The sequence below is a fragment of the Loxodonta africana genome, chromosome 15, assembly GCF_030014295.1.
Source record: "Loxodonta africana isolate mLoxAfr1 chromosome 15, mLoxAfr1.hap2, whole genome shotgun sequence".
Classification (NCBI taxonomy): domain Eukaryota; kingdom Metazoa; phylum Chordata; class Mammalia; order Proboscidea; family Elephantidae; genus Loxodonta; species Loxodonta africana.
The window spans coordinates 61,613,258-61,626,826 of NC_087356.1; the positions used below are offsets into that span (position 1 = coordinate 61,613,258).

Genomic DNA, 13,569 nt, shown 5'->3' on the forward strand with positions numbered 1-13,569 from the left:
AACTCAAAGGATGGAAAAAAATATATCAAGCAAACAACAATCAAAAAAGAGCAGGAGTGGCAATATTAATTTCTGACAAAATAGACTTTAAAGTTAAATCCATCAGAAAGGATAAGGAAGGACACCATATAATGATTAAAGGGACAATACACCAAGAAGATATAACCATATTAAATATTTATGCACCCAATGACAGGGCTGCAAGATACATGAAACAAACTCTATCAGCATTGAAAAGTGAGATAGACAGCTTCACGATAATAGTAGGAGACTTCAACACACCGCTTTCGGTGAAGGGCAGGACATCCAGAAAGAAGCTCAATAAAGACACGGAAGATCTAAATGCCACAACCAACCAACGTGACCCTGTAGGCATATACAGAACACTCCACCCAACAGCAACCAACTAGACTTTCTTGTCTAGTGCACATGGAACAGTCTCTAGAATAGACCACATATTAGGTCATAAAGCAAGCCTTAGCAGAATCCAAAACATTGAAATATTACAAAGCATCTTCTCTGACCATAAGGTCATAAAAGTGGAAATCAAAAACAGGAAAAGCAGGGAAAAGAAATCAAACTTTTGGAAACTGAACAATACCCTGCTCAAAAAAGACTGGATTATAGAGGACGTTAAGGATGGAATAAAGAAATTCATAGAATCCAATGAGAATGAAAACACTTCCTATCAGAGCATTTGGGACACAGCAAAAGCGGTGCTCAGAGGCCAATTTATATCAATAAATGCAGACATCCAAAAAAAGAAAGGGCCAAAATCAAAGAACTATCCCTACAACTTGAACAAATAGAAAGAGAGCAACAAAAGAAACCCACAGGTACCAGAAGAAAACAAATAATAAAAATTAGAGCTGAGCTAAATGAAATAGAAAACAGAAAAACAATTGAAAGAATTAACAAGACCAAAAGCTGGGTTTTTGAAAAACTCAACAAAATTGATAAACCATTGGCCAAACTGACAAAAGAAAAGCAGGAGAGGAAGCAAATAACCTGAATAAGAAATGAGATGGGCGATATTACAACAGACCCAACTGAAATTAAAAAAATCATATCAGATTACTATGAAAAACCATACTCAAACAAATTTGAAAACCTAGAAGAAATGGATGAATTCCTAGAAACACACTACCTACCTAAACTAACACAAACAGAGGTAGAACAACTAAATCGACCCATAACAAAAGAAGAGATGGAAAAGGTAATCAAAACACTCCCAACAAAAAAAAGCCCTGGTCCGGACGGCTTCACTGCAGAGTTCTACCAAACTTTCAGAGAAGAGTTAACACCACTACTACTAAAGGTATTTCAGAGCATAGAAAAGGATGGAATACTACCAAACTCATCCTATGAAGCTACCATATCCCTGATACCAAAACCAGGTAAAGACACCACAAGAAAAGAAAATTATAGACCTATATCCCTCACGAATGTAGATGCAAAAATCCCCAACAAAATTCTAGCCAATAGAATTCAAAAATTTTTTTTTTTATATCAAAAAAATAATTCACCATGGCCAAGTGGGATTCATACCAGGTATGCAGGGATGGTTCAACACTAGAAAAACAATTAATGTAATCTACCCCATAAATAAAACAAAAGACAAAAAGACAAGAATCACATGTTTTTTTTTATTTTATTTTTATATCTTATATTTTATAAGTGAACAAAACAAAAATATTTAATGCACACATACAAGGAAGAAATACTCATAACAATTACAGTCTTCATTTCTACAACTGGTTACATGGTCATAGCTGGTATTTAGAACTATCTTCCACCACAACCCATTCCATATTCTCTTTACCTTCAACAAGCACCTCAGTTAGTCGTGGTTCTTTACCTGGTGGGGTGAGCCAAACCTTCATTCTTGAAGGGCCTGAGCCATTAGTAGTCATGTCAGAATTGGGTTACTGCAGTTTTCTATTGACTTTAAACACAAGGCATGGAAGTACCAAGAGACATGCTAAGGGATCTCCTGTATTCCAGACATACTTTTCTTTACCTCCATTATGTAATATCAATCCGATTTCCTCTTGATAATCAGGATCAATCATACCAACCAACACAGTAACTCCCTTGTTTGCTTGTGGATCCAGAGGCACGAGGAGCCCAAAGTGGCTGGGTGGCATTCTTAACTACCAGTTCAATGGAATCAGTGATGTGTCTCCTGGTAAGCACTCTACCCTTTGGAACTAAGACCTCTAGACCCTCAGATCATAGGGTCACAGAGACAGGAAGCAAAAGTTTTGCCAGTGGGTCACCAGGGGTAATGGTGAGTGGCGCCACTCAAATTTCCACCCCTTGATTCCTGGACCCATGAATCCCGATGTCTTACTTATCTAGTGCTACCATAACAGAAATACCACAAGTGGATGGCTTTAACGAAGATAAATTTATTTCCTCACAGTATAGTAGGATGAAAGTCCGAATTCAAGGCGTCAGCTCCAAGGGAAGGTTTTCTCTCTCTGTCAGCTCTGGAGGAATGTCCTTGTCCTCAATCTTCCCATGGTCAAGGAGCTTCTCAGGAACAGGGACCTCAGGTCCAAAGGATGCCCTCTGCTACTGGTGCTGCTTTCTTGGTGGTATGAGGTAAGAATCACATGATTTTATCAATTGATGCAGAAAAGGCATTTGACAAAGTTCAACACTCATTCATGATAAAAACTCTCAGCAAAATAGGAATAGAAGGAAAATTTCTCAACATAAAAAAGGGCATTTATACAAAGCCAACAGCCAACATCACCCTAAATGGAGAAAAAAAAAAATTTTTTTTTTTTTTTTTTTTAACGGAGAGCGCCTGAAAACATTCCCATTGAGATCGGGAACCAGACAAGGATGCCCTTTATCACCACTCTTATTCAACATTGTGCTGGAAGTCCTAGCCAGAGCAATTAGGCTAGATAAAGAAATAAAGGGCATCCAGATTGGCAAGGAAGAAGTAAAAGTATCTCTATTTGCAGATGACATGATCTTATACACAGAAAACCCTAACGAATCCTCCAGAAAACTACGGAAACTAATAGAAGAGTTCAGCAGAGTATCGGGATACAAGATAAACACACAAAAAGCAGTTGGATTCCTCTACACCAACAAAAAGAACATTGAAGAGGAAATCACCACATCAATGCCATTTACAGTAGCTCCCAAGAAGATAAAATACTTAGGAATAAATCTTACCAGAGATGTAAAAGACTTATACAAAGAAAACTACAGTACACTTCTGTAAGAAAACAAAGGAGACTTACATAAGTGGAAGAACATACCGTGCTCATGGATAGGAAGACTTAACATTATAAAAATGTCTATTCTACCAAAAGCGATCTATACATTTAATGCAATTCTGATCCAAATCCCAAGGACATTCTTTAATGAGATGGAGAAACAAATCACGAATTTCATATGGAAGGGAAAGAGGCCCCGGATAAGTAAGGCATTACTGAAAAAGAAGAACAAAGTAGGAGGCCTTACTTTACCTGATTTTAGAACCTATTATACCGCCACAGTAGTCAAAACAGCCTGGTTACTGGTAAAACAACAGATACATGGACCAATGGAACAGAATTGAGAATCCAGACATAAATCCTTCCACATATGAGCAGTTGATACTTGACAAAGGCCCCAAAACAGTTAAATGGGGAAAAGACAGTCTTTTTAACAAATGGTGCTGGCATAACTGGATATCCATCTGCAAAAAAATGAAACAAGACCCATACCTCACTCCATGCACAAAAACTAACCCAAAATGGATCAAAGACTTAAATATAAAATCTAAAATGATACAGATCATGGAAGAAAAGATAGGGACAACGTTAGGAGCCCTAATACATGGCATAAACAGTATACAAAACATTACAAAGAATGTAGAAGAAAAACCAGATAACTGGGAGCTCCTAAAAATCAAACACCTATGCTCATCCAAAGACTTCACCGAAAGAGTAAAAAGACTACCTACAGACTGGGAAAAAATTTTTAGCTATGACATTTCTGATCAGCGCCTGATCTCCAAAATCTACATGATACTGCAAAAACTCAACTGCAAAAAGACACATAACCCAATTAAAAAATGGGCAAAAGATATGAATAGAAACTTCACTAAAGAAGACATTCAGGTAGCTAACAGATATATGAGGAAATGTTCACGATCATTAGCTATTAGAGAAATGCAGATCAAAACTACAATGAGACTTCATCTCACTCCAACAAGGCTGGCATTAATCCGAAAAACACAAAATAATAAATGTTGGAGAGGCTGTGGAGAGATGGGAACACCTGTACGCTGCTGGTGGGAATGTCAAATGGTATGACCACTTTGGAAATCGATTTGGCGCTTCCTTAAAAAGTTAGAAATAGAACTACCACTACCATATGATCCAGCAATCCCATTCCTTGGAATATATCCTAGAGAAATAAGAGCCTTTACACGAACAGATATATGCACACCCATGTTTACTGCAGCACTGTTTACAATAGCAAAAACATGCAAGCAACCAAGGTGCCCATCAACGGATGAATGGATAAATACATTAGGGTATATTTGCACAATGGAATACTACGCATCGATAAAGAACAGTGAAGAATCTGTGAAACATTTCATAACATGGAGGAACCTGGAAAGCATTATGCTGAGTGAAATTAGTTGCAAAAGGACAAATATTGTCCTATTATAAGAACTTCAGAAATAGTTTAAACTGAGAAGAAAACATTCGTTCGTGGTTACGAGGGGGGGAGGGAGGGAGGGTGGGAGAGGGGTATTCACTAATTAGATAGTAGATAAGAACTACTTTAGGTGAAGGAAAAGACAGCACACAATACAGGGGAGGCCAGCACAATTGGACTAAACCAAAAGCAAAGAAGTTTCCTGAATAAACTGAATGCTTCAAACGCCAGTGAAGCAGGGGCAGAGGTCTGCGGACCGTGGTTTCAGGGGACATCTAAGTCAATTGGCATAAGAAAATCTATTAAGAAAACATTCTGCATCCCACTTTGAAAAGTGGCATCTGGGGTCTTAAACGCTAGCAAGCAGCCATCTAAGATGCATCAATTGGTCTCAACCCACCTGGATCAAAGGAGAATGAAGAACACCAAGGACACAAGGTGATTACGAGCCCAAGAGACAGAAAGGGCCACATGAACCAGCGACTACATCATCCTGAGACCAGAAGAACTAGATGGTGGCTGGCTACAACAGATGACTGCCCTGACAGGGAACAGAACAGAGAACCCCTGAGGGAGCAGGAGAGCAGTGGGATGCTGACCCCAAATTCTCATAAGACAAGTCTTAATGGTCTGACTGAGACTGGAAGGACCCCGGTGGTCATGGCCCCCAGACCTTCTGTTGCCCCAGGACAGGAACCATTCCCGAAGCCAACTCTTCAGACATGGGTTGGACTGGACAACGGGTTGGTTGGAGAGGGATGCTGGTGAGGAGTGAGCTTCTTAGATCAGGTGGACACTTGAGACTATGTTGGCATCTCCTGCCTGGAGGGGAGATGAGAGGGTGGAGGGGGTTAGAAGCTGGCGAAAAGGACACGAAAAGAGACGGTGGAAGGAAAGAGCAGGCTGTCTCATTAGGGGGAGAGTAATTGGGAGTGTGTGGCAGGGTGTATATATTTTTTCTGGGTAGCAGGGTGTATATGGGTTTTTGTGTGAGAGAGTGACTTGATTTGTAAACTTTTACTTAAATCACAATAAAAATTATTTTAAAAAACAAAATAAAAAGCTAGGCATGGAGGAACACCTGATTAGACAAAATGGGACATCTTTTTCAGAAAATCCAGAAAGATTCAGAGAAGAGTTTGTTAAGCTTAGTCTTAACTTTGCTCTTAGCTGGCAGGATGTGATAGTAATCTTAACCACCTGTTGCACTACTGTTAAGAAAAACAGAATACTTGCAAAGGCAAGAGAACAAGCTTTATTCTCACCAATCCTAGGCTCAATATTCTGAGATCAGGGGATGAGGCAGTTCCTGGGACAGACTGTAAGTGGGATTATCAGGACGGACTAGATTGGGCAAGAGTGAAACATTTTTTGACCTGTGTTGTTGAAGGAATGCAGAAGTGCATTCATAAGCCTATTAACTATTTAAAAATCAAAGAGGTAACTCAAGGAAAGGAGGAAAACCCGGCAGCTTCCTTGAGTAGGTTGACAGCGAATTTTAAGAAGTTTACTAACATAGACCCAGAGGCACCAGAGCCTGCCCCCTACTGGATATACATTTTGTAATTCAGAGTGCCCCAGACATTAGAAGGAAGCTCCAGAAGTTAGAGGCTGGACCCCAGACCCCATTGTCCAAACTGGTAGAAGTCTATAAGGTTTTCAACAACACAGATAAGGTGGGGGAAGAGAGGAAAGATAAAAAGAATAGAAAAGAAAGCCCAGTTGTTGGCTGCAGTTATTCAGGAGCCACCTCAAGGTAAACCCCAGGGTAAGCAGCAGACTGACCAGACCATGAAGCCCCCTACCAGGGTCACCAGCAAACCTGGGGCCCCAACAGTGTGCGTAGTGCAAAAAGGAGGGACACTGGAAAAGGGAGTGCCCGGACCATCCCCAGCCAGGGCAGCCAGGATGCTACCCTAGTCACAACCCTAAGTTGCAAATGCCATGAATTTCTGAGTGATGAGGCCCAGAGGACTGCCTGGCTCCGCCAGGACAACAACACAGGTCTCCACCACCCCTGTGGAACCTCAGGTTACCTTTGATGTGGTAGGTAGGAAAACTGAATTTTTACTTGATACAGGAGCAGCCTACTCTGTCTGGACCAAATACTATTGGTAAACTCTCCAGTCATGATTGTGTGACAGTCTCAGACCAAGAGGTTTACATTCCCCTTATCCTGTGATAAGGGGAATGTAACGTGTACTTTATCTCATTCTTTCCTATATGTACCTGAATGTCTAGTCCCTTTGCTCTGCAGGAACCTGTTAACTAATTAGGGGCTACTGTTTTCCTTTCCGGGTATCAGGTCACTGTGGAAATAGATAAAAGCCAAGGAGGGGGACTTCTAGCACTCCTTGAGACAGAGGGCTCTGCAAAAAAGATACCTAATATCCCTCAACATATCCTAGCAAAAGTGAACCCTCTAGTTTGGAATGTGAATCAGCTAGGAAAAACCAACAATGGCAATCCTGTCCAAGTTGAACTAAAATCAGGAGGTGCTCTCCCCTGGCAAATTCAATATGCTCTTAAGCCAGAGGTGAGAGCTGGGATTAAGCCAGTATTAGAAAGGCTCTTAGACAAGGATTCACTGAACCTTGCCAATACCCTTGTAGCACTCCTATTTTACTTTTTAAAAAATCTAATGGAGAATATTGCTTTGTGCAAGATTTAAGAGCAGTAAATGAGGCTGTAGTGAAGATCCACTGGTCCCCAACCCATACACCCTGCTTACTTAGGTACCTGCAGCCACCTCCTATTTTACTGTGCTAGATTTAAAAGATGCTTTCTTTTGTGTGCCCCTGCATTCTGACTCCCAGGAGTTATTTGCTTTTGAATGGGAAGACCCAGGCACCAGGGAAGGAACTCAGTTAGTGGACAGTTCTCCCTCAGGGTTTTAAAAACTCTCCCCACCTATTTGGTTTGACTTTAACTAAAGATCTCAGAGACTTAGAGCTAGAAAGAGGAATATTGCTCCAATATGTGGATGACTTACTGATAGGCAGTAAAGATAAAGACAGTTCAGACAAGAATACTATTAAGATCCTGACTCATTAGGGGGAGATCAATTGGGGGTACGTAGCAAGGTGTATATAAGTTCTTGTGTGAGAGACTGACTTGATTTGTAAACTTTCACTTAAAGCACAATAAAAATTAAAAAAAAAAAAAAAGTTCCTGAATCATTTGGCAAATCGGGGCTACAGGGTTCCCTCTGAGAAGGCTCAGGTTACTCAACAAGAAGTTAAATATTTGGGGTTTCAGCTCTCTCCAGGCACTTGACAATTGCTGCCTGAAAGAAAATTAGCCATAACTTCACTTCCAGCCCCTACCACACAAAAACAACTGTGTGGATTTCTGGGCATGTTTGGGTTCTGTAGGATCTGGATACCCAACTTTGGGCTGATAGCAAAAACCTTATGAGTCCCTAAAAGGAGAAGAGAGCCAATGCTTAGAATGGATTCAGGAGTGCCAAACAGCATTCAAAACCATCAAAATTAGAATTAGGTAGAGCCCTGTCTTTGGGTCTCCCAGATTTAACAAAACCTTTAAGGTTGTATACACATGACAGACAAGGTCAGGCCGTGGGAGTACTCACCCAAGAAATCAGCCCTCTCAGTAGACTGCTTGCTAATTTTTCTAAACAATTACACCCAGTGGCGCAGGGCTGGCCAGCCTGTTTGCCGGCAGTAGCTGCCACCACGATCCTGGTTAAAGAGGCATCTAAGCTTATCTTGGGACAACCTATGGAGGTGCTGACTCCACATCAGGTTCAAACTGTTTTAGAAGTTAAAGGAGGAAACTGGCTTATGGGAGGCAGAATAACCCAGTAACTCTAAAAGTTTGTCAAGTTTTAAATCCTGCCACACTCCTGCCTGCTGTAACCTTGGAAGATAATGAGCTAGCCCAACACTGCACTGAAACAACACACCAAGTCAGGCCCGACCTGAAAGAAAACAACACACCAAGTCAGGCCCGACCTGAAAGAAAACAACACACCAAGTCAGGCCCGACCTGAAAGACAGCTCCTTAGAAAATGCAGACGAAGATCGGTTCACTGATGGGAGTAATTTTATAGAACAAGGAATCCGCAGAACAGGCTATGCCATAGTAAGTTTACATGACATTACAGAGGCATAACCATTACCCCCTCAAACTTCTGCACAAAAAATGAGCTTATTGCCCTTACTCAAGTGCTGCAGTTGGCAAGAGATAAAAAATTAACATATATACAGATTCTAAATATTCCTTTCCTATTATACATGCTCATGGGGCTATTTGGAAAGAAAGAGGGCCTTTCAACTCAAAGAATTCACTCAAGTATGGTAACCTTATTTTAGAGCTTCTAGAGGCAGTACAAGAACTCACTGAAGTGGCTGTTATACATCGTAGAGGACATCAGAAAGAGAACATTCCAATTACTCGAGGCAACAATAAAGCCGATGCTGTCGCTACGAAAGCAGCCTGGGTACAGTCTCCAGCAACCCAGATGACCCTTGTTTCTGATAACAACCTTGCAACCACTGACCCTCAGTACAGTCCTGAAGATATTCAGGATGCAGAAATTCGGGGATTTGAGAAGCAGGCCAATGGTTCGTACCAAAACGAGAATAAAAGGGTTTACATCTCCAGCAGTCAACTCTGGAAGGTGGTTAAGGCGAGCCATGAGGTTGGTCATTATGGTCAGGAGTCACTGCACCTTCAGCTTAAAACCCTAATACAGGGAAGAAACTTAAAAAGGTGATACAGCAGGTTTCTAAAGGCTGCGAAATATGCTTAAGAAACACTCCAAATACACAGTACACAGTACCTCCTACCTTAATGAAACCTGTTCAGCATCAGGGAACATACTCAGGGGAAGATTGGCAAATAGATTTTACAATGATGCCCTCATGCCAAGGATTCAAATAGCTGTTAGTCTTTGTAGGTACCTTCACAGGATGGGTAGAAGCCTTTCCTGCTAAGACTGAGAAAGCTACCGAAGTATGTAAATGGCTTCTGAAAGAGATCATACCCAGGTTTGGCCTGTCTCTGTCCCTCCACAGTGACAATGGCCCGGCATTTACTGCTAAAATAACTCAGAATTTATCCCAATCCTTCGACGTTACGTATAAGCCCCACTCAGCATGGAGACCTCAGTCCTCAGGAAAGTTGAGTGGATGAGCCAGGCTCTAAAGATGACTCTTGCTAAACTATGTCAGGAAACCCAGGAGACATGGATCAATATGCTACCTATTGCCCTGATTAGAATATGGGCTGCCGCCAGAGAAACTCCAAAATTAAACCCATTTGAACTGACATATGGGAAGCCATTTCTCAAGGAAGATGATCTTTTAGATCAGGAGCCACTACAAACATTAAGATATACCATTAATCTGGAAGAAGTGCAGAAAGCACTCCAAGGATATGGCAACCAGATACTCCCTGAACCTTCAAAGGATGACTTGCTTAAGTTCCAACCAGGAGACTTGATGCTTCTGAAAACCTGGCAAGAGGGAAGCCCAGGAGACTAACTGGCTGAAAAATGGGTAGGCCCATATCAGGTGTTATTAACAACACCTTCTGCTCTCAGGTTAAAAGAAGTCACTCTGTGGGTCCATCGTTCTTGCCTCAAACCTTTTTCTCCACCTGAAAACCTTGGGGAATCTTCCATAAATCAAGAATCAACAGCTGTGAACTAGTTGAAGGACTTAAGTGGTTGTTCAAGAGACAAAACAACGACCAGTAGATAAGTATCATAAAAATAAGCATTGTAGAGATATTAAGAATTGTTTTTACTCTAACCTTTTTACTAAGTCTTAAATTAACCTTTGCTTGCATTATTCCTCTTTCTGGACAAGCTTATGTGCACTGATGTATGCCTTAGTGAATTAGTACCTTCAAGCTGAGTGTCCCGAAAATGTACAAACAGTGTCAGTAACCAGTTTCACTCTCATACTGCCTCTGACCTGACCAAACGAGATACCCGGTATATTCTGTCCTGCCTCTAACCTTTTTGGAGAGACTACGGTTTAGGTTTAATTGCACTGCAGTGATTAACTAAAGTACCCCAGCCCGCATACGCCTATGGCCATTTTTGAGGGGACTGCTAAATAAATCATAAAAAACGAAACCCAGCGCTGTCAGTCGATTCCAACTCATAGCGACCCTATAGGACAGAGGAGAACTGCCCCATAGAGTTCCCAAGGAGCGCCTGGCGGATTTGAACTGCCAACCCTTTGGTTAGCAGCCTTAGCACTTAACCACTACACCACCAGGATTTCCCCAAATAAATCATATGTCAATCAAAATAGCAAACAAGGCAAATCTTTCTCATTGGGTCAACCGGACAGATCCAAGCTGTGGTGTACAAGCCCATACTGCTAGCCAGACTGGACAAGGATGTCGTTTCTTTAATATAGCCGACTTCCGGGGTTGAGAGACAAATAGTTCCACAAGTTGGAAAAGCCTTTGGGGAGGCGCGGAGTGGTTTCTGAGATTTAACATGTCTACCAACAGCAGATTAGCAGCAAAGAGATGCCCTTCTCAGGGATGAAAACCTGCCTGCCAACTATATACACCCTCTTTTCCTTATCACCTTCTACAGTCGCCAGTATCAACTAAGGACTGGCTACAAGCCACCCCGTCTAACCTATCAGCTTTGGCCGTGTGCACCAAGAGGATATATTTGGGCTTATGGAACAAGTTTATCTACCTTTAATAGCCTCACCCTCAGGCTATCCCTACAACCCTCAAGGATATGCCCTAAAGTGTCTAGATCCCGTCATCCACGGTAGAGAGTGCAGCCTCGGATTTCTCACCCCTGCAAAACCAACTGTCAAGATATACACAACACAGGCTCACTCTCGGTTAAAGCGGGCTCTGGGACTTATAATTGCCAGGGTCGGTGCAGCTATTGGTATGTTAGCCCCTTGGGCCGGCTTTGCTTATCATGAAACAATACTCAAAAATCTAACCTAAACTATAGAAACCATTGCTTGGTTCACTGGGTGGGTGATTGATGCTCAACAAAAGGCGCTGAACTCTTTGGCCAGGGTGGTCCTAGACTACCGCATCGCCTTAGACTTCTTATTAGCAGAACAAGGTGGGGTATGCACTGTGGCAAATACATTGTGCTGCATATATATTAATACCTCTGGCCAGGTAGAGATAAATGTAAAAAAGATATATGACCAGGCTGAATAGCTCCATAAATTCAATCAGGAAACAGGCCCAAGATACACGGGAGGCAGTAAAAAATGTACTCTGTTCACTCACCTGGTTCTTGCCACCACTGGGACCCTGGATAGCCATAGCGTTGCTACTCCTCTTTGGGTCCTGTCTATTCAAATACCTTGTTAAAATTTGTTTCTTCTAAACAAACAAACAAACAAACAAAAAAAACAAATCCAGTGCAATCGAGTCAATTCCAACTCATAGAGACCAAATAGGACAGAGTAGAACTGCCCCATAGAGTTTCCAAGGAGCGCCTGGCAGACTCAAACTGCCAACCCTTTGGTTAGCAGCCGTAGCACTTAACCACTATGCCACCAGGGTTTCCTTGTTTCTTCTAGACTCCAGAAATTTCACCTCCAAATGATGGTTGGTTGCTCAGGGATTTCATCCCATTCCCCATCAAGAAGAAGGACAACAACCTGATTAAGGGCCTTCTGAGATAAAGAAAAAGTATCACAGTTTAGTTCAGGCAGCACAAGAATTCCACTCCTCTAACCTTTAGACCTCTGTGCCCTTTGTCAGCAGAAGTGGTTTCAGAACAAGAGATCTTTGGTCTTAAACCCCTCAAGAATGAGGACTGTGAATTTCTCAGGGTGGAGTGAGATAGGTCTGGGGTCCTGAGGTAAAATTAACCCTCTTGTGAACAGAGGCTGTAGAAAATCCCAAAGCAAACAAGATAGGGCGTAGGCTGAACACGAGGAAACCAATATCTTAACCTGTGACTATATTTTAAATGATAAGCAACAAGATTTCCCTTAAGTTACCTCTTAGGATTGTTTTTCAGGCAAACCAAGTAAAACCAGAATCCTGTGCAGGCGCAGAAACAATTTGGTTGACCACTGGATGTCCCCATCCCATAACGAGTCCTGCCTAGGAACCAAGAAACTCGTTTCAAGGAACGAAAAACGCTGGACATACGTCACCAGACAGTAGCCCGACCCAATTCAGAAACGAGAAGCCCAACACCCACTTCCATGCTAAGTCTCAGCCTAGCCTTTTTAAATATGCATGCTATTTCCCAGAAGTTTAACGAATATGTATAACTTCCCTTTTACTACATAGTAAAAAACTTCTCCCAGACCTTTGTTCTGAGACAATGCTTTGAGAGTGATCTCCTTGTCTCCTATTCGCTAAAAGTAAACTATGCCTGCTTTAAATCCACTTGACTCTTAGTTATTATTAACGAGAGTACAATTGGCGGACCCACTGCGTTCCGTTAAGTTTCACAACTGTGTTCACTTTTGGACGATTTATCAATCTGTACATTTTTTTCACCTTTCTCTCTGTATATAATATTTGAGTAAAGATATTTATTAAAATACATAAGGCTGCAATGTGGTCAGGGTTACAATTCTGCCCGAAAAGAAGACATTCCATATATGCTTGTCAAATGAACACCTGCCCAGGTGACATGGGAAAACTGAGGGATGTGTGATTAACTCGGAATAAGGGTGTCTGGGAGACACTAAGATCATGCCTGAGATAAGACTGTGGAGATGAGTAGGGATTTCCCAAGCATAAAGATGGAAGGTTTGGGTAGACTAAAAGAACAGCAGAGACTGAGAAGCTTTCCAAGACTAAAAACTATGGAAATATAGCATCTTCCAGCAAACAGGGAATTAATTGCTAAACTTGTGTCATTTGAAACCCTTTCCTCTATGTTACCAGACTATGAAAGAGAAATGC

At 41.7% G+C, this 13,569-nt stretch overlaps 1 protein-coding gene across 1 annotated transcript in view; it reads right to left on the reverse strand.

The window, feature by feature from the left end:
* Nucleotides 1–1,648: 1,648 nt before the first annotated feature.
* CCDC15 (coiled-coil domain containing 15) overlaps nt 1,649–13,569 on the reverse strand; it is a 124,623-nt gene continuing 112,702 nt past the window's right edge. Inside the window, exon 21 of the mRNA XM_064268901.1 lies at nt 1,649–2,593. Within this exon, the coding sequence (XP_064124971.1) occupies nt 2,487–2,593 (107 nt within the window). The 3' untranslated portion in view covers nt 1,649–2,486. The remainder of the gene's footprint in view (nt 2,594–13,569) is intronic.